This window comes from Rhipicephalus microplus, chromosome 2 (assembly GCF_043290135.1).
Source record: "Rhipicephalus microplus isolate Deutch F79 chromosome 2, USDA_Rmic, whole genome shotgun sequence".
NCBI classification, from domain to species: domain Eukaryota; kingdom Metazoa; phylum Arthropoda; class Arachnida; order Ixodida; family Ixodidae; genus Rhipicephalus; species Rhipicephalus microplus.
Window position 1 is genome coordinate 63,834,224 of NC_134701.1, and position 25,847 is coordinate 63,860,070.

General features: G+C 43.9%; 1 protein-coding gene across 1 annotated transcript in view; it reads left to right on the plus strand.

Annotated features, from left to right (window-relative positions):
- LOC142789514 (uncharacterized) overlaps positions 1-25,847 on the plus strand; it is an 84,440-nt gene that overhangs the window by 23,932 nt on the left and 34,661 nt on the right. The window contains exons 2-4 of the mRNA XM_075884996.1: positions 6,515-6,740; positions 8,934-9,108; positions 18,054-18,169. Coding sequence (XP_075741111.1) covers positions 6,515-6,740; positions 8,934-9,108; positions 18,054-18,169 — 517 coding nt within the window. The remainder of the gene's footprint in view (positions 1-6,514; positions 6,741-8,933; positions 9,109-18,053; positions 18,170-25,847) is intronic.

The following is a 25,847-nucleotide window of genomic DNA, read 5'->3' on the forward strand; positions in this document are numbered from 1 at the left end:
CACGAGAATTTGGTGGCGCACCCTTTTTTGAGCGCTCGTTTTGTAACAGTAGGCCTCTGCTCCTACTTTCGACGATTTGTGCGCAAGTGCGCTGGCATTGCGTGCCCTCTCACAGATCTACTGAAGAATGAAGTGGTTTTTTTTTCTGGGGTTCTCAAGAAGTCAGTGAATTCTCTGAACTAACCACGCGCCTCACGTCACCAACATTTCCTGGCTGCTTCGATATATCTGCTCCAAAAGAAGTGCGCACCGATGCCAGCGGCCGTTGAATTAGCGCTGTTTTGGCTCAACAACAGCATGGCAGCGACCGTCTGATTGCATAAGCTAGCGGTTTTTTATCACCAGTGGGGCGAAAACGTTCCATCGTCGAGCGCGAATGCTTCACGCTTGTTTGAGTCATGGGCAAACTTCGACCATAATTGTATGAACGGCCGTTCACCATTATCACGGACGACTACGCCTTATGCTTGCTGTCATCATCGAAAGATCCTAGCAGACGGCTGGTACGGTAGACCTTGCGGCTAGCAAAGTATTCATTCAGCGTCGTCTGTACAACGGGTCACCAACTCGTGGACGCTGATTGCTTGTCTCGTTTCTAGTCTTCCTTTCCAGGAGATCAATGAAACTGATTTGAAGGTCCTACATGCTTTGATACGAACATCGTACAAGGCGGCTCTCGGCCTACCACTTAACGTCCCCAGAACGTCTCGAAGCCCTCGGTATACACAATAATTATGAGGAGTAACGCGCAGCGTTGCTCATTTCTCAACAATATAGGCTTACCTTAACCACTACTGAGAGAAAATCGCTATGCCGTATAGGTTACCCAGCTCGTCTTTAGTATGCGGCATATGAACTGGAGTCCATGGCTAAGCAGCTACATAAGAAGTTTCGAGTATCCCCTTTCCCGAAAAACATGAGCCCCCGATATCACAAAGGTCGTAGGAGTGCGCTAGCTCGCAAGTTACAGCGGCCATTCGGGAACAATCCGAACACAATGTACACAGATGTCGCCCTATTCGGCACGAACAAGTACGCACTCGTAGTCGCAGGAGCGGCCCCGGGACAAGGCTTCTGACTTGCGCCATGGCACAAGCCGCGTCCGCGAATCGCGAATAACTCTTAGTCTTTAACTATCGCGCTTGCTAATAAAGCTAAGGATCTTCTGGGACGGTCGTCCCTTATTCCCACCGATTCCATGGTCGCATGTAGACTCTTTCTCACCGGAAGACTACCACAGAACACCATTCGTCTATTAGGACCGGACCTAACGAAGGACCGTGCTATCATCTGGTGCCCGGGTCACGCAGGACTCGATGGCAATGAGAAAGCGGATGGCGCAGCTCGTGCTTTAACCAACCGAGCGGCCTACCACTCCGACGATAGGCTCTTTTTACTGCGAGATATCCTTGAAAACGAACGGCTAGAGCGATAAAAGTACAGTGTACCACACACAGCTATACCCGGACGGAACTCTTATGACTGGCGCCGTATACAAACAAACACATGTCCAAATCTTTTGTTGAAGCATGCATTCACCCTGCGATGCACAGCGATAGTTGTCCGTGGTGCGGAAGCAGGCCCACTGTCGCCCACATAACATGGGATTGTCAGAACATTCCAATCGAATTTAACTCGCCGCAAATAGCCGGCAAAACTTTCGGAAGGGAGCAGTGGGAGACGTTACTCGCCAGCGAGTACATGGGGGTGCAACTAGCGCTCCTCGACCAGGCGCAGCGGGCCGCTAAAACCAGTGGAGCCCTGCAATAGGGGCGCCACCCACATGCTCCCTGTACCTTTTTTTCCTTGTGTATTTTCAAATAAATGTTTTGATATGTATGGTCTCATCATCCAGCACTTCCACCAAAACGTTACTGGAAGAAAAGCTGTGGCAGAACACATTTACAGACGCGTAACGCCACGTGCACAAAGCAGAGCCAAATCCTTGCAGATAATATGGAGCATCTTCTTCATCTTTGCTGCCTCCCTTTTCATCTCCGACTGAGCTTCATAGGAATATGTCAGTGAATATGTGTGTGCATGTGTCTATTAAATTTACAGATATTTTCATGTTGTAATTTCATACACGTCATTGTTAATTACGGGTTTCGCTTTGCTGCTGTAGTATTGTGATGTAATATTGCGGGGTTCTGTAGGGCCCGGGACCGCCAGCCAAAAAATTCAATCAATCCAAGAGTACGCACACAAACAAAAATGTATTTAGAGTAAAATATGGAAATGCTAATAACGCTTAGCTAAAGTAAGGCTGTCCTGTGCAGTCCTTTGCTACATGTGCAAATAAACAAAGTCTCTCGCCGTGTTCAGTCTCTCGCCGTGGGTTGTTGGTCGACGATCACTCTGGTGGGTGCTCTTCCGACACACTGGTATCCTCAGCGTGAGTCGACCCACACCTTGACATGGCTGTCTTCTGTACCTGAGCAGCACGATAGCGCTAGCTCAAAAGCCACCACGCTCATCCCGGCAGCATAACAGGGCCGTGCCAGCCACCTGGTATGGCAGCCGAAGACAGCCGGAACTCGCCGCCACTCTGGATGATAGCGGAAACCACGGCACCTTGCCTGAACCCTGGGCCAGTCACTGAGCCGGACTGCAGTCCTATACCGTCAGTTGCACAGCTGTCAGGGATGGTAGCCGGATCAGCAGCGCACCCCCTGGTCCCTGGGCCAGTCACCCAGCTGGATTCCAGGAACAGAACAGCACGCCGAGGACGTCCACAAGTTTTCTTGATCCAACGTCCAGTCGAGAACTGCCTCAATCGCTGGCACGTGCCATTTCGCAGTTAGTGCGTGCCCTTTCTCGTCCTCTTCTACTGTGATCACACACTTTTGATTTTGTTTCAGTACCTATATCCCAATAACTTCTGTTTTCAGAAAGTTGTTCGTAACTTCTTTGCTGCGTTGGCAAAACAAAACGCAGTGTCGGAAAGAGATAAGCGAAAGTCACTCCGGGTCCATTCTTCTGTTAGAACAACCAGCGCACAATACGGTGCCCAAATGAATGTCCACGTATAACAGCACATCTAAAGTTTACTTGACACTGCATGCTAAATGTGTTACACACGGCTGATATATTCATCTATGACAGGGTCACAGTTTCTTTCAAAAGTTTTTTCAACATAAGTATTTAGCAATGCCCACACTTCTGAACACTGTTCATCTGTCAGCTCCTCAGACAACTTCACGTCCGTGGCCGTCTGTTTACCGAAAAGATTCGAGGAACGAATGCCATGACGAAGATCGTCCTTGTATGACTGCTCCTTCAGTGGCACACGACTTTTTTGGACCTCGGTGACGACCGAGACTTGCTTTGTAAAAACCGGTGGCCGTTTTGATTTCGGTGGTAGTGGTCTGATCAGGTGAACCGCCATAAGCTCAAAGGGTGTGCGCAATGAAGGCATATTACGTAATGGCGCAACACGAACTTTAGCTCTTGGTGTTGTTCGTCGACAGAGATAGCAAGATTTGGCGTAGCGTTTGACATCACCATGCATATCTAGGCAATAAAAGTCTGTGAAGACGTGATGTCTTGTTTGTCGTATGCCGTGATGTGCAGCCATATGACTCTCATGTGCCCCTACCAGAACTGATTTTCGAAAAGCTGTCGGTACGACGAGTTGGTTGAAGGTCCTGCCTGAATAAAGGTGCTATTAGCAACACAGAAGTCCAGTTTTTTTTGCAAGAATGAGTACTTTTGACGTTTCTGTGCCTTGAAGTTATGGCCCACTTTAGCAAACACAGACTTGAGCGTCTTGTCATTCTTTTGTATGTCTGCAGGTTTTTTTCTTTGCATTTCCCAGCTGGATGGTCGATCTACTCGGGGGAGTTATATTTTTGGGGGGTTTTCTTCATGGCGGAAACGCAGCAAGTGGGAACTTGTATTTCAGAGTTTGTTGTTGTAGCGTCGCCATCATCGACCGCAGTCTATCTCAAATTGGTGTCTGGTTTGTGGGGTTCCCTAATACCTGAAGGTTGCATAAACATCTTTATAGAGGGGCTGACCCATACACAAGGCTTTTACCTCTCCCCTAAAGTGCAGTGTATGTGTAGATAGCCTAGCTTTTAGTATATTTTTACCGGACCCATCAGCGAGTACAATGGGACTTTGTGTTCCTTAGAAGTGTGGCCACTTGGCTTCAGACCACTGCTTGACAGTGGTCTGAAGTTAAGTCTTATTGTATAATTACAATACTGTGACCGCTGTCTCTGAGCACCTTCACTGTCTGGCTGAAGACTTGTCCTTTGACGACTGGCATGTACTTTAGCAGGAAAACATGCTTTCCACACGCCACCCCACGTCGATTGCTGGTCTGATGTTGGCAACGCTGGGTTGCTCGATCCTTTTGATTACATGCAGAAGTCTCTGCACCCTGCTCGTTTGCACTCCAACAATCCTCACTCTTGTGTCCCCTTTTAGCACACACGTTACACTTGGTGACTTCTTTTGCCGGGCGGCGACATTCATGAGCTTGATCGCCCATGCGGTTTTGTTTCTTTGGAGCTTCTGACATATTCATGCTAGCCCCTTTGTCTAGGCCTGGTAATTTCACAAGATTACACAGGAGTTCTGCGGTTCGAGGAATCCGTCAGTAACTTCAGTGAGTTCCTGAAGTGACTTGCATTCCGATTTTTTATTAAAACAGTCAGCTTCATATTGAAACACTGAAGAAATTGCTCAGCGATAATGTGATCTCGAAAATCCCAAAGGTTTTCGGGACATTGGTCATTTCTGTCCAGTGGTCAAAGTACCCTGCTAGCATTGCAGCCAACTGCCTTCGCGTTTCTTCGTCTTCCGCTCGTACTTCTCAGAATTTCTCACGATAGCATTGCACGGTGAACCAGCACTTTTGCAGCAATTCCTTTTTCTCTTTGTCATGCTCTATCTAATCAGCGGAAGTCATGCGGCTGATCACTGTTAATGCTTCACCCGTCAAGTACATGCTAACTTCAAGGGCTCATTTACTTTTTGGCCATTCCTGCCCTGTTGCCACACTCTCGAATCATTGCAAGTATGCATGCAGGTGATCGCGTCACTCATCAAACAACGACCCCAGTTTTTGCGGGTAGAGCTAAAGCGGCATAATTCAAAGAGGCATAGGCTCAGAATTTTTCGCTGCACCAGTAATTGCGCCTTCTTAAAGCTTTAGCTTCAGCTCGAGAATTTCCTGAGCTATTCGATCTGCTTCTTTGCTTGCTTCTCTTTCTGCAGCACGTTCCTGCCTTAGCCTTGCCTGCTCGCTCTCAGCACACATTTTCAGCTCTACGTTGAGAGACCTAGCTGTATGCCAACAGCGCCTAACTTATCGGTATGCATAATCTGACCTACTACTCTGAGGGTGCAGTCAAGGTACGATGTTTTCTTTCAAGGCTTTTAGCAGCGGTATTTTGGCAGGCTCGCCAGATTATGATCAAATATGGGGTTTTCGTAGGGCCCAGAACCATCAACCAAGGAAATACTTCAATCCGAGAGCGTGCACACCCGACCAAAAACGTATTCACAGTACAATATGGAAATGATAATAACGCTTAGCAAAAGTTAGGCTGTCCTGTGCAGTCCTATTTTACATGTGCAAATAAACAGTCTCCCGCCATCTTTAGCTTGTGACTTGTTGGTCAATGATCACTCTGGAGGGTGCTCCTGGAGGCGCTGATGTCCTCAACAAGAGTTGGCCTACACCTTCACACGACCGTCTTCTGCACCTGAGCATCATGGTAGTGCTAGCTCAGAAGCCACACCACTTTGTCCCGGCAGCACACCAGAGTCGTACCAGCCACCTGGAACGGCAGCCGAAGCAGTGGCCTAGAGCAGATAGGAACTCGCCGTCAATCCGGACGGTGGCGGAAACCACGGCACCTTGCCAGAACTCTGGGCCAGTCCCTCAGTCGGACTGCAGGCCTCGTCCGTCAGTTGTCCAGCTGTCAGGGATGGCAGCCGGATGAGCAGCGAACCAACTTCACACAGCCGAATTCCAGGAACAGAACAGAAATGCCGAGGACGTCCACGAGCTCTACGGATCAAACGTCCAGCCGAGAACTGCCTCGATCGCTGCTCTTCCTCGAATGCTGGCACGCGCTTTCTCGCCATTTGTGCGTGCTCTTTGTCGTCCTAATATACGGTGACCGCGCAGTTTCAGTTTTGTTTCTGTACCTATATAACAATTATATAGATTTACTTCTTTTTTGGTAACTTCAGCGTTAATGGCTTGTTTCTGCATACATTTTTCTGCAATGCATTCCGTTTATGTATATGTATTTTGAAGTTCATTCTTTCTCGCTACATTTACGCCTCATGCGTAATCTGTAGGCACTGCAAATAAATAAAGAAATAAAGTATTTATAAATAAATAAATAAATCATATGCCTTCTGTTCTAGTCGGGTGGACCTAACTTACCTGCACACCCAAATTAGGCTCATCAGTTTATAGCGTTATCTCAAAAGAAGAAGCATCTTTCACCTAATTACCTACTCCACGTTTCTGTTTGTCATCCCTCATCAGGAAAACTGGTGCTGGCCGGCGTGTTGCTGTGCACCCTGCGTGCCAGTCTGTCCATTAGGCCATACGTCTATCCCGACGACGGTGTGTGTGCCATCATCATGTTCAACTCGCTCTTCATCCCCGAAGGCAGCACGCTGGCTCCCCCTTACAAGAGTGACTTCGCGCATTTCATGGACGCTGCGAGTCACCACAGCAAAACAGAGTATGGCTTCGGAATCGATCATAGGTCAGTGTACCATTGGGGTATATTCACTCAGTAGCACAGAATCTATTTGCCAGAATACGCAACATGAGAGTTTTCTAATCGTTTCGTTTTTCGCCAGTGTGTACGTTAACTGGTGAGGCGCACGTGTATTCACGTACGTAGGAACACCACGGCAACAAAATGCGCCCACAGTTACGTTTTACTAGCGGAGATTGGTGCTTGGCTATTTCGTATAGATATTTTAAAGTTTTTAGGTTTGCCATAACTGTTGACGGTAATGACAGTACTTGTTGCGATACCATGTTGAGTTTTTCCCAGCTCCACAACATCTGCAAATATCTTTAGTGAGGTCAGTTTTCTCGTTAAAAAAGTAGGGAAAATGTTGCCAGGTAATAATAACTGATTCTGGTTTGTATCCGCATTCAAGTGAAGCATGTGTGTTTCCGAATTCTCACCAGTGAGTACTTGCTTAAGTTCTGCATCATGAGGTGTTGCTGCCAGCACTGTGCATGAAGAATACTAATCTAATGACCCGTAAAAATGCGAGTGGTAAAACATCTACGGTACATAAAAAATTCTTCTCTAGAACTCTCTATTAACCTAGTGTGTTCGGCATAATCCAAAGTATAAAAAGATACAGTAAAATACATGTTCACAAATGATAAAGTTCAATAAGGTAGAGAGCAGGGCTAGTTGGTGACTGATTAAAATACCATAAGGTTAAGTAGTGCACTTTTTTACACCTACGAGTAAGTGCCATGTCCTTCTTATTCCTACTCTTCGTCTAAAAAAAGTGCGCTACTTCACCGGACGGTGTAATGATCACAAGAAAGACTGTGTGGAAAACTGCCTCTCTGTGCACCCTTTCGGCGCACTTTTTTTTAACGCATTCCGCTGCGCTGAGGCAAAATTCTCTACTCAAGATATGCTTCCTCGTAATGTTTCGACACATTCAAGAAACATGTGCCGAACTTTACTTGAAGAGAAATGTAATTTTAATAACAAAAAAGTTAGTTATGTGCTGCAGGTCACCAAACCTGCACTGTTGATGGTTCGCGTCCCGCATGGCATGTCTGTAAAACACACATGAATAGATGACAAAGAAAAGTCAAAATATGAAGTTTGGTTAATTTAAATGACCTGATAGTCGCACCCATGACCTCTCGGTATACCACAACAGACAATGGGTGCTCTGGCGACTGCACTGCAACCAATTGGCACGCAACAGCACATCACCGCATAACTATTCATAACTGTATCCATAGCTAGATAACTGCGCTGCCCCCGATTAGCACATAAACATGCGATTACGACATCTTATCGTTCCCTGCGCAATTCTGAGGAAGCGCATTAGAATACTATCAATTTTTGAATGGTAAACGTTAAGGAGAGCAAATAATACCTCTCAATTACAGGCACAACATATAAAATAATGCATCGAGCTTAAGGGGACATTAAGAGCGAAATGATTTTTGCGCATAATTAAAGTACAGTTTTGAAATCCTTAAAGCACTACTGTTACCGTGACATGTCACAATGAAAGTCAGTAAACACGCAAAAAAATGCGAGTAGAGATGCCACAATCAGAATCCCGCCCCAAACACCATGACATAGTAAATTTTTGAGGCACGTACTGGGCCCTACATAGCCTCTACTTGATGAAAATGAAGTACGCTGTTTTTCTTTGGAGTGCCAGACCTGTATTACAAAGTTTAGGATAAGTTTAATAGGCTGATGTCACAAAAATATAACAAATACAGTTTGAAATTTCTACGTCGCGCAAAAAGATTTTAGTATGAAATTTAAAAGTTAAACTATGACCTTGACTTTCTTCGCAAATAATGAAATCATGATGGTCAATATCTTGCGTTACAGGTCTCACTGTGCAGCTTATACATCGGAACGAAGTCTTTGTTACTTTTTATTGTCTCTTTAAGCTGTGATTTAGAGAAAGGCATGGTCGAATAATCTAAAGCTAACTGGCTGACTTGTAAGATACTGACGTGCTTCGGTTCATTCTCTCTCTCTTTGTTGGTACTAATAATTTCATTTTCATGGCAGCATTTTGTTTAAAACTTGAATTATTGTAATATTTTTAGGCTGCCTGATATGAACAGTGATTCAATGTTTCGATCACATATTTAAATGAGCCTAAAACGACCAGAACGAGCAGCTTTGCCTCAGTCATTTGCCGACTATGTGCCATGTTTGAAGATTTTGCAGAAACGAGACTCTAATAAGTTCTCTCGTCGCGGAACGAGCGACAAAGACGTCCTTGGATGAGATGTGGTCCCACCGCGTGTACCACTACGGACAAGTGAACACGCCGCCGATACTTACAGGCTTCGATACTTTCCAGTACGTCACGCAATCGGCAAAAGGCCTGCAGGTTTGTGTTTCACTCGGGCATACGTCATTCGCGTAAAATGGTCGAGCAACCTACATGAAGGTGCATTCACGGATTTGTCACACCAAGCTGCCGGAGGTGTCACACTGAGCTCTCAAAGCATTCAAGGAAAGTAAAGTACATTCTAGTGTTTCATACCCTGAAGCAAGAGTATGTCTGTAGGAATGACAGTATCTGAGAAATTACCGGCATATGCACGCACTCATTGCATTTTAACGCGATAGTTTTGAGAACCACGTTTCAGAAAAGTACCAATGATGACGTCATCGGTGTCATTAGTTTTGCGAGAAAAAGTGTTTTCTTCGAGTGGAAAAACAAATTAAGATGCAAATCAAATAAACAAAAATATTCTGTTTGAATGAGAATCTAACAGAGGCATGCTGCACGAACACCGCGCCCTAAGTCATATCCCTTACTTAAAACTGAGAGTTGTACATAATAGCGCTAACTTGAAATATTCGAGAAAAGCATAGGAGTGAGCAGAAAGGTCACTGCTAAAGTTCGATTGTTTATTTGAAACAACGAGCCACCAGATCACAACTGCCTGCGCTTGAGTACATCATTAACGGCAAGCATTGTTCACACTCGCTCATCTAACAACTGCATCTAATTTTGAAAGCGTAAAATACATCCAACACGTGCATCTCTTCTTCTGGTGCTATATAATGTGTCATTGCTCGATCCTTTTACCTTAGTCTCACGGTTGGTTGGTTGGTATGTGGGGTTTAACGTCCCAAAACCACTATATGATTATGAGAGACGCCGTAGTGGAGGGCTCCGGAAATTTTTAGTCTCACGAAGCTCTGGCTCACATCTACACGCAACCCAATGGGCAGGTAGGTGCACATGTCCTTAATGTTTTTAGTATGTCACGCTCGCCCCGCCGTGGTAGTCTAGGGGCTACGGTACTCGGCTGCTGACCCGCAGGTCGTGGGACCGAATGTCGGCTGCAGCGGCTGTATTTCTCATGAAGGCGCAAATGTTGTAGGCTCGTGTGCTCAGATTTGGGTGCACGTTTCGACCCCAGGTGGTCAAAATTTTCGAAGCCCTACACTACGGCGTCTCTCATAATAATATGGTGGTTTTTGGGCGTTGAACCTCACATATCAAATCAATAAGTCAGGCTCCAACTCTCGGTCGTTGAAACAGTACCAAGTTCGACCAACGTACGTCTTTCTACACCACAGCATTATTTCGTATATGACACTGGTCGCCCATTTGACAAACGTGCTGGTGTGCTTCTATATATATTTATATGGTAACCGAGCTTTTAGAGGCTAAGCTCCTTACGCCGTGTGCAGTATGTCTCTTGTCGCAGTCATCGTAGTAGCCACTTGCATTGCATGCCAATAAAAACGGTGTCACAGCATAACCACTGAGTGAATAATGATGACTGAGGTGTAGTACTCATCAATCTACCCGTGCTTACATGCGTCCATCCGCCGGTCTGCTTTTGCGTCTGCCCATCCATCTGTCCATCCGTCTGTCCATGCGTCCATCCATTCGTACGTCCATCCATCGATCCATCCATCTTACTGGCAACCTTCTTGAGGTTGTGGTAAAGCTAATCAACATACGGGACCACTGCAAGTTTGCCTTCTTTTTGAACGAAAATAGACTTTTCTTTTCAGTTTTCTTCACCTTATGAAGGATAGTTCATGAGACAGCCACTATGATCGAGCTCGGAAAGCCAGCTGAATAAAGCCTTGCCGATTGGTTATATCAACAAATCTGCACAGTGTGAGGGCACGATTTAATGAAGGCAAGCTCAAGAGAGTTGGTGGCGATTCCTTTCCTAATAAGCTTAGAGTGAGTGGAATGGCATGGGAGCATATCTTTCTGTGCGCGCGAATTGAACTGTCAGCCAACTTGGTTTTTGGGCAAGCATTCAAAACAGATCTACTAAGGGAAGAACATATTCTGCGAAGGGGATTCATGTGTAAGGAGCACGCCCTAATCATACAGCTGAAATGCGACTAAGTGTTATGCACTTGTAACATATATATATATATATATATATATATATATATATATATATATATATATATATATATATATATATATATATATATATATATATATATATATATATATATATATTGGCGTTTCTTACTCACATCGTTCTCATCCCTACATGATCATAATCACCATCATCCGCTTGCCTCTTCCTCATAGCCACTCTGTGCGATCATCATCGTCGTCGTCTGTGGTCTGACTCTGCCCAATCATTTTGCGAGGTCTTTCCTCAAATAAACGCTGTCGCAACCAAGACTACCAAGACTTCATACGTGGTGAAGGTAGATTTTCGGTCCTGTGACCTCCCGCAGACCGCTCTACCCCCTGGAGCTTCGTTCAGGCCGCCGATTTTGCCCGAATAACAAACGCCCACTAAATATATATATATATATATATATATATATATATATATATATATATATATATATATATATATATATATATATATATATATATATATATATATATATATATATATATATATATATATATATATATATATATGTGTGTGTGTGTGTGTGTGTGTGTGTGTGTGTGTTCAATTTCTGCTCACGGCAACTTACTTTTTCACCCATTTTTGTTTCTTCTTATTTGCATTATATTGCTTCTAATAACATCCCCTATACATTCCTTGGCATTATTGTCTGTTAGATGTTGATAATATTGTCTCAGAAACACGTAAAAAACGAGCCCTTAGGTATACACTTTTTTCCCTGATTCATTAACGAGGGTCTCGTACTGGCAGACTTGGTGCCATTAGGTTGGATACGAGGGACTAATGGTCAGCTGCACACTCGTAATAAGTTCACGTGCTACGTGATGCCACACAGGCTCATAAAGGTTTGTTCGACACTCGTCTCTATGGCACCAGATGGCGCTGACTGACACTTCCTCGTTTAATATGACATATAAACGCAATAAAGTGGCTGGGGGTAAAGCCGCCATGATAGCTCAGTGGTCAGAGCGTCGAACGCGTTCTTCAAAGATTATATATATATATATATATATATATATATATATATATATATATATATATATATATATATGGCGTTTCTTACTTACATCTTTCTCATCCCTACAGGGTCATAATCACCATCATCCGCTTGCCGTTGTAAATATATGAATATATATATATATATATATATATATATATATATATATATATATATATATATATATATATATATATATATATATATATATATCACTAGCGAAGCAAAGAACGCTGGAAAGTGCTGTTTAACGAGTGCAATGGAACGGGCAACCTCTCGCTTCGTCTGGGGGCACAGCTGCCGACATGTTATGTTTGCACTGCCATAGATAACGAGTAGTTGCTGCGTAACAACATAAGGAAGCACATTGAGAGGAAAGAGCGCTGACTTCAAGTTTTACTAGTGAATACGCTTTAAATATATACAGATGACAGCAAGACGCTTACCACAGCACAGCCGCGCTACCTATTGCGTCACAACCAGACACTCGAAATCTCGTTTGATGTGTAAAAAAAAAATTAGTTAAAGTCAGTGCTCTTTTTGACCATGTTCTTTTCTTCCACAGTTACGCCGTATGTACTCGTTGTCTTGCGCTGTGCAAATATATTGATTACAAAGCACCAGCTAGCTCAAGTATGTGTAATATCAACGCAGAGCAGCGCACGTCCTTCGGCACACTGACGCCGAACTGTTTGTTCACACCAGTTACCTTTAGTGATATGCCAATCTCTGTGGTGTATTTTGTTTGTGAACTACGGAAATGGCGTGAAATGCGCCCACTGCACCCCAATAGTTGCGTTGCGTTGACTTATAACGCGCACTTTGCCCTGCGGGGCGTTGTCACTGTTCCGCTTGCACGCGCGCTCATACCTTTGCGGGGGCAATTTGTACGCCGTCAGCTTCACCAGAAGTTTGCGTTTACGTTACAGAGCACGCAAAGGTCACCTATATTACTACAGAGGCCCCATTAGCCATTAGCAAAAAAAACTTGCTGTTAAAACACAGTGAAGTAACAACGGTGCCACTTGTTGACGTTCGTGCTGTGTATACCGAGGCACATATATGTGTGGTTTTTGTGTTTAAACAGCACCTCCAGTGTGGTGATTCGAACGCTGTTGGTACATGCAGTTCAGTGTGTGCTCCCTTCATGCTTGAAAAACGCACTCCAATTTTATCTGCCTGTCGTTGTTCGCTTCAAATCCTTATGTCTTGTTATCCAATTCATTGCTTCATCCTTGCGATGAAACTGCGAATTTTTGTTCGGCGTTTCACAAGCGAGACAACAAGCTTTTCGAATGAGTCTATTTATTGATTACTTCAAAAATTGTTGCATGCCTTCTTTAATGTGGTTTGACGTAGTAATAATCGTTACTTTTAAATGCGAAGCATTTTTCAGCGAACTTCCCAGACTTTGAGTGTATCTATCTATCTATCTACCAATTTTTCTATCTATCTATCTATCTATCTATTTATCTATCTATCTATGTGCCCCGCCGCGGTGGTCTAGTGGCTAAGGCACTCGGCTGCTGACCCGCAGGTCGCGGGTTCGATTCCCTGCTGCGGCGGCTGCATTTCCGATGGAGGCGGAAATGTTGTAGGCCCGTGTACTCAGATTTGGGTGCACGTTAAAGAACCCCAGGTGGTCAAAATTTCCGGAGTCCTCCACTACGGCGTCTCTCATAATCAAATGGTAGTTTTGGGGCGTTAAACCCCACAAATCAATCAATCAATCAATCTATCTATCTATCTATCTATCTATCTATCTATCTATCTATCTATCTATCTATCTATCTATCTATCTATCTATCTATCTAGCCACCTATGACTTTCAGCTCTCCTGGCCATTTCGATAATGGTATCGATACCAGTCTTGATATGGCATAACATGACTGTCTGGAGAACATATTTGACTAGTAATAAGATGAAAATCATCAAATGTATGTCATGAATGTCATCATTCATATTTCGTGGTTCTGCTGCTCTTGCGGTGGTTTCATTCACATGGAATGTTGCAAAACTGGTATGGTATGACATGACTGCATTGCGAACAGGAGCGACAGACCCTAACAAGAAAATCATGACATGCGTGTCATGTAACAACAAGACTACATGCCACGCTCATGATGCGCTGGCGGCCGTTTCGCTAGCTTCACTTATACCACACTTGGTATTACGGTATGTGAATGGATGACAATGGTGGCCTGTCCGGATCCAGATATTCTTAGCACCCTCTGCTGCGTTACACATCTGACCGCCGCCGTGGTCAGTTGCTTTGCAGCTGCTGGGGACTGAGGGCCGTGAGTTATTTGACGTATGCATGAGGGAGGTGTAAAGCAGGGGGACACGATCTACCCAATGCTATTTACCGCATGATTACAGGAGGTTTTCAAAAACCTAGAATGGCAACAGTTAGAGATAAGAGTTAATGAAGAGTACCTTAGTAACCTGCGCTTCGCCGATGATATTGCATTGCTGAGTAACTCAGGGGACAAAATGCAACACATAATTACGGAGTTAGACAAGGAGAGCAGAAAGGTGGGTCTTAAAATTAATCTGCAGAAAACGAAAGTAACGTACAACAAGCTCGGAAAAGAGCAGCGCTTTGAGATAGGTAATTGTGCACTTCAAGTTGTAAAAGACTATGTCTATTTAGGGCAGGTAATAACCGCGGAGCCGAACCACGAGATTGAAGTAACTAGAAGAATAAGAATGGGGTGGAGCATATTTGGCAAGCACTCTCAAAATATGACAGGTACATTGCCACTATCCCTCAAGAGGAAGGTATATAACAGCTGTATCTTGCCGGCACTTAGCTATGGAGCAGAAACCTGGAGACTTACAAAGAGGGTTCAGCTTAAATTGAGGACGACGCAGCGAGCAATGGCAAGAAAAATGGTAGGTTTAACCTTAAGAGACAAGAGGAGAGCAGAGTGGGTTAGGGGACAAACGGATATCATAGTTGAAATAGAGAAGAAGAAATGGACATAGACCGGGCATGTAGTGCGTAGACAGGAAAACCGCTGTTCATTAGGGGAACAAACTGGATTCCCAGAGAAGGGAAGCGGGTTAGGGGGAAACAGGTTAGGTGGGCAGATGAGATTAAGAAGTTTGCGGGTATATATTGGTAGCAGCAAGCTCAGGACCGGGTTAACCGGCGGAACATGGGAGAGGCCTTTGTCCTGCAGTGGATGTATTCAGGCTGATGATGATGATGATGATGATGATGATGATGATGATGATGATGATGAATGGATGACAAAAGTAGGATAATGGTGCGAACACGATAAACGCGAGATGCATGTCATGTAACAACATGACTGCACGCTACGCTGATGATGCGCTCGTGGCCCTTTCGCTAGCTTCACATCTACCAAACTTGATATTACGCGACGCGAACGGATGACATAGGTAAGTGACATATCCAAACATGATAATCACGACATGCGTGTGATGTAAAAACATGACCACGTGCCACACTGAAGATGCGCTCGCAGCCGTTTAGCGAGCTTCCCATATGCCAAATTTGGTATTACGTGACGCAAATGGATGACGAAGGTATGTCATTGGTGCAAACATTTTAATGTTTGCACCAGTGACATACCTTCGTGTTTAACATGTTAATCAGTAACATGACAATCATGAGATGCGTGTCATGTGAGAACAGTATTACATACCACAGTCAAGACGCCAATATATTTTGACGTGACGCAGTGCGCGTGCTCGCCGGCGTTCATTTCGTTGCGCCACGCCGGCGTTGCCACGCCAGGCGCCGGGCCTGCCGTATACTCGTAGGTGCGGGAAACGCTGCATTGCTTAGACGCGTGCGCGTTTTAGCGCGTCCAGCGTACCTCCGTCACGAAAAGAGGGAGACGCAGTGTTGTCTGGGTAACGCATGGGCGTGAAATGCAGCAAGTCGCTTTTCGCACCGGTTGCCGTCGGGCCACGCCGACGGACGCTGGTCACGCTTGGCGTTTGACTGCAGAGTGCTCGCGTGTCGCCGACGTAACGTCGCTGTGCCCAGCGTGCGCACGCGTCAACGCTGCTTTGGAGTATATTGGGCCCTTCATTATATAGCAGTGTCCAGCAAAATTGACATTATTTTGCGACTCCAAGCTGGCTCTTCAGCTAATTAGAAACTACATGAAACAAGACACTGCATACAGTCCTCTGGTGTATGACATAATGAATATGTTGAATGAGACATTTCAATGCGGACACACCATTGCGTTGCACTGGATTCTCAGTCATTTTGACATAGCTAGGAATGAACAAGTTGATGCAGAAGCGAAAATGGCACACACTAGTGGCGAAGTGATATAAATTCACTTTTACCGACACGACATCAACGCCTTCCTGTCTAAAGGTATGAAGACATCTGTTCAAAACTGTGGAATGATCCGGATTATCGCCACAAGCGCATTTACAGGCTTGACTCTTGTCGTTTTTTTTTTTTTGCCTTCCGTTCCGCTAAAGGAGAGACCAAAAAAATGATACTACGTAGACTGTGGCTGGGTGTTGCATACACGCGACGATACTTGTGCATGATAGGACAAGAGCAAAGTCCTAACTGCAACTTGTGTAACACGCCAGAAACTATTAATCACATCCTGTGTGTGTGCCCTTTATACGCAGTTGAAAGACAAAGACGCAGTTGAAAGTGTCTCACAGATGACCTAGACAGCCGACGCTTTTCGGAGGAGAAACTTTTGGGTGCTCGGGAACGTGTAGATCACGCTCAACGCAGTGTAAAGGGCCTGCTCGCATTTCTAAGCAAGACAGGTTTACATTCCCGTCTTTAGAGAATCTGATAATGTAGAGACTTTTGTGCGGGTACTACACCGAACGAGACATTGTGTGCAGTGACTCATTGTGCTATACGACAATCACCCCTCATAATACTCTCCTTTTTCTTTCCCTTTTCCCCTTACCCCCGTGTGAAGTAGCAGGCCAGAAACCCGCTTTCAAGGACAACCTCTCCTCCTGCTTCTCAATAAACACCTTCTTCTTCTTCTTCTTCTTCTTCTTCTTCTTCTTCTTCTTCTTCTTCTTCTTCTTCTTCTTCTTCTTCTTCTTCTTCTTCTTCTTCTTCTTCTTCTTCTTCTTCTTCTTCTTCTTCTTCTTCTTCTTCTTCTTCTTCTTCTTCGCCCCACTGCGGTGGTCTAGTGGCTAAGGTACTCGGCTGCTGACCCGCAGGTCGCGGGTTCGATTCCTGGCTGCGGCGGCTGCATCTCCGATGGACGCGGAAATGTTGTACGCCCGTGTACTCAGATTTGGGTGCACGTTAAAGAACCCCAGGTGGTCAAAATTTCCGGAGCCCTCCACTACGGCGTCTCTCATAATCAAATGATGGTTTTGGGACGTTAAACCCCACGAATCAATTAATCAATTCTTCTTCTCCTTCTTCTTCTTCTTCTTCTTCTTCTTCTTCTTCTTCTTCTTCTTCTTCTTCTTCTTCTTCTTCTTCTTCTTCTTCTTCTTCTTCTTCTTCTTCTTCTTCTTCTTCTTCTTCTTCATTATGCGCTCGTGGCAGTTTTGCTAGCTCCGCATATACCAATTTTGGTGTTCCGTGTTGTCAATGGACGACGAAATATATGACTGGTGCAAACATGATAATCCTGTAAGAACATGACATGTGTCATGTAAGAACATGACAACATACCACACTCATAGTGAACTCGTGAATGTTTCTCTTGCCCCACATGTACTAAACTTGGTGTCACGTGATGTCAATAGATAACGAAGGTAAACGACACATCAAAACATGATAATCATGACACGGAAGTCATGTACGGCATCATTTACCTCCACCTCGTAACGTTCTCTGATTTTGAAAGGGCATATCAACATTTCTCATTCGTGCTTTGCATACAATCGATTCCACCCTTTACGTGGTATCTGCCAACTTTTTCCCCTTCGCAGATGATTTCCCAGCTTATGAAAAACAAGGCGGACTTGGAGCATCATTCCAGCTACAGTGTGCTGCACTACCCTCTGATATATGATTCAATGGCCACTGACATTGCTAAGGCTTTAATGTAAGTAAATATATTTAGCATATACAAATGTGGCCAATTCCTGGGGGTAAGTCTTCAATTTGTGATGACAAATGTTGCAACTGGTATAAGTTCTTGTGACTCGGGTTTCAAGAGATGACGATGCAATCAAGGTAGAGAAGTAAAACCGAATAATGAAGACTTTTGAGGGTCTAACACACAATGAAATTACCCTGGCTCTCAGACTGTTTTAAAACGATAAGCAAAAATACGAGGCGGACTTCTTCATGAAATATCAGTAGAAACCAATAGGTTTTAAATTTTTGTCTTTGAGCTCAGTTTTTGTATCAGAAATTCTGCGCTCGCATTAGTAGTCCATCCTAAAGTACTCTAGCTTTCATAAAGCAGTAAATATAATAAATCTGAGAGTACTGGGGTCCTAACGATGTCAAACTAGCTGTATTCCAGAATCTTATTATACCACAAAGGTTTCTGATGGCACTCCGCACATTGAAGCTTTAGTGCTTCAAAATTCGAAGCCGACACGATCAGCATTCTTCTGAAGAAGACGGACGCATTGAGAGTTTCGAAGTGTCATTTGCAAGTTGGGATGGCCACAAGATTTTTCGAGTCGGGATCAGTTCATGCGAAGAGTTTGAAGAGCAATGGGAGGCCTTAAGAGATCCTCTTTTTGGAAGTACGCAATGAAGTTGAGTGGAGACGATGTGGTTCTTTGCATTTTTATCCGCTTTCAGCGCTCTCTGGATCTGCACCATGCGCAGGAGCGTCTTACACGCTGGTGCTTAAGATTTGTTGCACGTTATAGAATCCTAGTTGGTCAAAATTTCTGGAGTCCTCCCGTACGGTGTCTCTGATAGGCATGTCCTGGTTTCGGGACGTTGAATGAGAAGAATTTTCACCTTATCTTCGTCTAATGTCTTTCCGCGCTATTTCGCTTCACCACGTAGTCAATCTTCCCTTTGTGTTGCAATGTTTTGTCCTTGATAACATCCGTGCCTAGAATTGCTTTCTCCATCTACGTGCATTCCTCTTTCCACAATACAGAGAGGGTACCTCAGAGCCATGGTGATTTTTCAAAAAAAAAAAAACAGTGCGTATTTTATCACACCTGTGAGCAAGTTCTGTTGATTTCGTATACTTAGAAGAAGAGAAAATGGCTTAGAGAAGACGTAGGTCAGTGTTGCATGGAAAAAGTATTTTGTTCTGCTGTGCCAGAACCAATTGTACAGCAAAGCCATAGTTTAGCAGTGATCGAAGGCTGCTCGTTTGCCAACTTCATTTGCTCACTCATGTGCAACAAAATTCGTGTGAAACGTAAATTTGGTTCCGAACATCTGCGAATGGCTCTCTTGCCAGAATACTTGACACTCACAAACGCTGGCTAAGAGGCTCGTGGAGCGCTCGAAGCTTGTTTTGTGCTTATTCACACGTGCACGTTCCAACGGTTGTGCACTGCGGGATAATCACGCCCCATACTCAACTGTAAGGCGTAAAGAGCGAAAGAGAGAAACCACAAAAAGGAAAGCCAGAGACACATGTTAAAAGGAAGAAGTGTTTTTGCTGCTATTGTTTATATTATATATTTATACATACTGTCAATCCCAGAGGGATTATAACGGGTGGACAATCCAAGGCAGTGATTAAGTGCAGCCAATAGAAAGGAAAAAAGTAAGAAGAAAAAATTTAGAAAGCAACAACAACAAAAAAGACATATAAGCACATTCGTCAAAGTACAATCATATTGGCACTTTACTTAAATAACAAGAAAGATCACATAGCACCATATTATGTTTGCGAGGCTATCAAGTCGCTTTCCACTAGTTTTGAGAAAGTGGCTAAAGATGTGCTACTGGTAATGGAGGGGTACAGGTTATTCCATTCTCTGATCGCAAGCGGGAAGAACGAGAATTTCAAGGCATCTGTGTGAAATCTGTAAGGGACAAGGGTATGAGAGTATTTGTGGCGGGTAGTTCTAGCTGCGGATAGCTTTATGTTGCGGGACTTGTCTATGTTTAGGTGACCATGTAACAGTTGGTACCTCAGCTTTAAGCGTGCCAATATCGCCCGGTTTTTCATGGTTAGTCGTCCAGCCTTCTTAAGCAACTTCGTATGAGAATCTGTTCGGTTATATTTGCTAAAGATGACCCTAAGCGCTTTTCGTCGAACACCTTCGAGCTTGCTAGTTAGTTTTGTTTTTGTGTACGGAAACCAGGCAGTGTTTGCGTACTCCAAAATGGCTCGTATAAGTGTAGTGTAGGCCAGTAAATTTGTGTGTGGTGGTGCTTGCTGTAATCACCTTTTTTATAAATAACAGTCTTTTCAGCGCAGATGATGTCATGTAATGAATATGAGCGTCCCACCGTAGGTCATGTGACAGAACGACCGCTAGATGCTTATGTTTCGTGACTTTAGAAAGCGTAGCTGAATTGATGATGTAATTGAAATTGGATGGATGCTTTTTTCTAGTTATGGATAAGAGCGCGGACTTTTTTTTCGTTGATGTTCATTTGCCAATCACTGCACCAGGCTGAAACTGCGTCTAGCGGTGTATTTAGGGCGATACGGTAATCATGTGAGTAGATTTCTTTGTACAGGAGGCAGTCATCGGCAAATAGTCTGCATCCAACAATAACAGATGAGGAAGATCGTTCACGAAAAGTAAGAATAATACCGGGGCCAAATCCCTGCTTTGCGGTACGCTAGAGGTCACCGGTACGATTGAAGATTGGACATGGTTTAATTCCACGAACTGCGACCTGTCTGTTTGGAAGTTAGTAATCCAGTCAAGAATTTGGCCTTTGCCTAGAAAAGGTTTGAGTTTCAAGATGAGTTTGCTGTGCGGCACCCGATCAAATGCTTTTGAAAAATCTAGCCGATTAAGACCAATTTGTTTTTGGCGATCGATGCTTAATGAGGCGTCATGGACCATTTCAATGAGTTGTGTTTTAGTAAACATGCCCTGGCGGCAGTCGTGTTGAAAAGGGGACAGTATCTTGTGTTCTTCAAGGTTTTTCGTTATGTGCTTTAAGATTATGTGTTCGAGCCGTTTACCAACCGTACATGTTAATGAGATGGATCGATAATTCGAAGGTTCGTTTTTATTTCCGGACTTATGTATAGGAATGAGTTTTGCTATTTTCCAATCCTTTGGTAGGGTACGCAACGACAATGATCGGTTCAAAAGCAGGCACAGGTACTTGGTTATCCACTCGGCATATCTTTTTAAAAACGCGTTAGGTATGTTGTCTGGCCCGGAACTTTTTTTTTTTGCCATCCAGCTTCAATAGTGAGTTGAAAACTCCCTCTTCTGACACGAATAATCGCTTAATAAATTTTTCGTCTCTAATTTCTACGTGAGGCCGTTTTTCGTCATCAACTGTAAAAATTGATTGGAAATAGCTATTTAATACGTTTGCGCAATAGGCATTTTCTTCAGGCGTTTCGTGGTTCATTTTACGGACATTAGGATTCATGTATTGCCAAAATTTTGTTCGGGAACTTTTTATCAACCGAGGTAGAGTTTTTTCAAAATAAGTAGACTTGGCAGCCTTCATTTTATTTTTCATGTCAGTTATACCTGCCCTCAGATTTTGTCGGCTATAAATATTCCGTTTCTCTTTTAGATTTTTCCTCAAACGCTTCACCTTTCTTTTAGCATGTATAACGACACGCGTGACCCACGGATTCATCTTTCTGGTCTTGACTTTCTTCGATGGAACGTGGTTTTGTAAGCAATAAAGAACAATTTTTTTGAATTGATGCCACAACATTTCCATAGTCACAGTGGAGTCAGAGGCTAATTCTTGAAATGATGGAAATTCGTTGAACAGTAAGTCATGTATTGCTACGTCATTGGCATTACAAAAGTCTGGAAATGTTTCTTCTGCGTATGCAGGCGTTTTACTGTCCTTTATAGGTATCCTACAATAGGTTATTTTATGCTCCGAAATGCCGTCTAATAGTTCTATCTTTGCTTCATGTACCGGAAAGTTATCAGTGAGAAAAATTAAGTCCAGCACACTCAAGTTGTGTCCCTGTACACGCGTAGGATGCATCACTATTTGTAAAAGGTTTAAAGAAAGAATTAAATCGTAAAATATTTTTGAGCGGGCGCCGTGGTACTGCATTATTTGCCAGTTGAAGTGAGGCAGATTACAGTCCCCCACTAGAATAACTCTGGCATTAGATGCGTGACGCCGCATATACGTGCACAGGGCATCCATACACTCAAGGTTTGATGAAGGGGCGTGGTATGCACACCCGAGAACGATAACGTGGGTTGTGAATTTAGGCTTGCAAAATACAGCCTCTACGCCTTCTACGTCTGGAAGTAATGTGAAGAGAATTCTTTTACTTATAAAGAAAGCTACGCCACCGCCTCGTGTTTGTCTATCATTGCATATGATCGCGTAGTTTGGGGGTGCTAGCTCAGCATCTTCGATATCTCTTATTAGCCATGTTTCAGTAACGGCCAAGAAGTCGGGTGTGAGGCCGATAAGCAACAATTCTAAGGCATCTAATTTGTTCATGATGCTGCGCGCATTCACATTTGTGAAAGTTATTTCATGTGATGCCTTATTTGTCGAAGCCTTAACTCCTAAGGTTTGCGATGAACTTTTTTCGTTCCGCTTACTGAGGGTACTTCTGGCTTGGTCGTTAGGAAAATGAAAGCCTTGTACGTAATCAAGGGAACTAGTTGATGATTTGTTTGCTTCAGATTGCTGATATAAAGGTACTGGTTGGCGATACGAGAAGACAGGGGGATGAACATTTGAGATGCGCCAAGTGTTGTTGCGACTTGACAGTTGTTTAGCACTGTTCGATTCTGTGTCAACGTCATCGTTAACGAACAACTTATTGAAAGCGCGACGAATACGGTCACCATCCTTTTATAAGCTCTTTAAAAATGGCAGTAGTTTGCGCCTTTTGTCGTGCACGGCCTCAGAATAGTCATGTGCTACGCTTAGTGTTGTGTTTTTCAGTTTGAAGCCCTTGCTCAAAATTGATTCGACTTCTTTCTTGTTAGAAAATTTTTGCAATGATTGGGCGCTTTTTATCTGCTGAAACCCATCCCAGGCGGTGAGGTCTCAAAATAGACGAAACAGATATGCCAAAATGGCTTGAACAAAGCTCTTTTACGATTCTCTCAGAGGCCTCCCACGAGGCCTCTGAAAGTATCGGAACCGTCAGTATCGGCGACTCAGTAAAAAAGTAAGTTAGACCGGCGGGAGCGGCTTTCCAAGTCATCTATTTAGTCTTGAATTCTCGGAAGCTCTTTCTAATGCGTGGGGCCAAGCCCGGAATTGCTCCCTGTCACCTTTGACTGTAATTCATCGATTGTTACTTGCATCGTGGAAATGTTTTCCGCATTCGTGGAAGAGTGCTGCGTCGACATTGACTGAAGTTTGTGCTCGAACTCACCTACTCTTTGCGTCAGAGATTCGAAATATTTTTTTAAGGTGGCATGTAGGAGCAAAACCTGATTCAAGGATTCGAGAAGGCTCACATTGTTAGCTTCAATACGTTGCACGCTATCAAAAACTGAATTAAGCTTCTCTTCCTAAGTTTTAGTCATAGGACCAGGATTTGTTTCGATGTCACCTCCCAGGAGCAGGAGGCGCCGAAGATGCAATGCACACTCACGATATGCTTCAGGGCACGGAAGCACGACAAGGAAAGGATCATCTGATCGGAAGCTACCAGAGGGTAATTTGGAAAAGCAACCAACATGCAGAGTGAAAAGACGGATGCGTAAGCTTTTCGTTGTTTCCTCCACCGTGCCTCCGCACCTACAGAAGAGATACGGCTGGATGCTTGGTAATATCGTTTCCAAACTTGATGACGTTGTCGTTGCGGCTGCGCATTCGTGATATTCTAGGGGGCGTTTCATGTGCTCGGACAGGTTCACGCAAGTTGTTTCCAACAGGCGTGGATACATGGCAGGCGCGGCCTCGTGAATTCCTCCCAAGGGCGGAAAGTCGTCCGGAGGTCCAAACAACATGTACAAACTATTCATGTGAAAATTACCCTCGCTCTTGTGTTCCGAGCAGTCATTTTGCTGTGTCATTTGAGCGAGCTTACGGCTTTCCCTTTTTTTTTTGTTCGTCACCACATGGCTCCGTGCCAAATCAAACTCGACGCTGAAAAAGTTACAGCTTTTGAATCATAGTTTATGTATAAAATATTGAAATTAAGTAGATTCGAACTCCTTATTATTCATTCAGCGAAAAATTCTAAGAATCAGTAGATTTATTGATGAATCATGAGCCGTGGCAACACTTCTTTCAATGAGTCAGCTATCTGGCTGTGGCAGAAGGAGCAGGAAAGAGACATTACTTTGAGCGTTCACCGTCGTGATCCGTAGCCGAGGGGGTTGGGCCTAGCCTGCCACCCACCACCCGAATTTTCGAGATTGGAGGGGTTGTTTCACCAACAATGAAGAATGAGAGAACATGCTTTCTAAAATCATCCAGGTTTGAACAAACCCCCTGTTCTCCCGCAAAAAACTTATGACTACAGGACTGTCGTCATCAGTGCGGTCCATAACGCCGTTTAATTCCACCTGCAGTATGCTTATATCTCACCTGTGAAGGTGTTTCGGCAGCAGGCTACCACTAAGACATGCTTTCAGTTTACATTAAATTTCAAGGCAACAAAGCGGTTGTTTTGTCGAACCTGCCACATGATTTAGCGAGGAGTCCCGAAAAACGTCGGGTAAGCAAGGCGCAATAGAGTTAAGCGCTTTCACTGACAGCAGCATAGATGTATTAGGCGCATGGCATGTGTGTTAATGAACATTGTAGATCGAAGCTCTTGCTAACGAACAAGAGCTTCGATTCACCCACATAAAAACACTTTTTTTACTCCTGCCTGGTTTGCTAAGACATACTAAGAATTCAAGAGTACGGCACAAGTCCTTAGATGCTAGTTTAGAAAGCAAGAGACTACAGTCGGTAAGCTTCGTCGAGAACAATATATCATTCATAGTGCGAATTCAGTGCTTTTTCGGTTAATACAAGCAGCGTAAAAAATTAAGGCTGCATATTTACAAATAGCTGCATAACAGGCTTCACATATAACTCTAAATAAATATTCTTTGTTGAACGTACCGTCGTAGATAGACTACACGGCCGGAAAATACCAGCCAAATTTTTTCACTTCAACTTTGACCATTGTGGACCATACCAAAAGGTAACGACATATCAAGTAGCAGTTTTCTTTGCGCACTAGTTGATCAGAGAGTTTTGTCGTTTTAAGTAATGATGGGCATAACTTTAAGGTGGTGCTGATCATGAAATAAATTATCGTTTTGGTTATACACCTTGCATTTCATGAACTATCGATATATGTACACATAACGGCACTATAGAATAGACAAGTTGAAAAGATAACCACACCTGAATATCATGCGTAGCTCTGAGCAAGGGTGCTTATACTGAGCGATATGAGATAATGGACAGGGCATTTTTTCTTACAGACTCTCTGGAGCACCTTGACGTGCTGCTGAATATTAAGTTCTGTATACTGCTTTACCGCAGAAAGACAGCAATACTGCCTGAGAATTCGCGTCCCAGATTAACCGTATGATTATGAGGAACGCCGCAGTTTAGGGCTCCAGAAACTTGGACGATTTCGTGTTCTTCAATACACAAAGGCATTGCCCATTGCACTGCACTGAAGCATTTCACTCACCGAAATG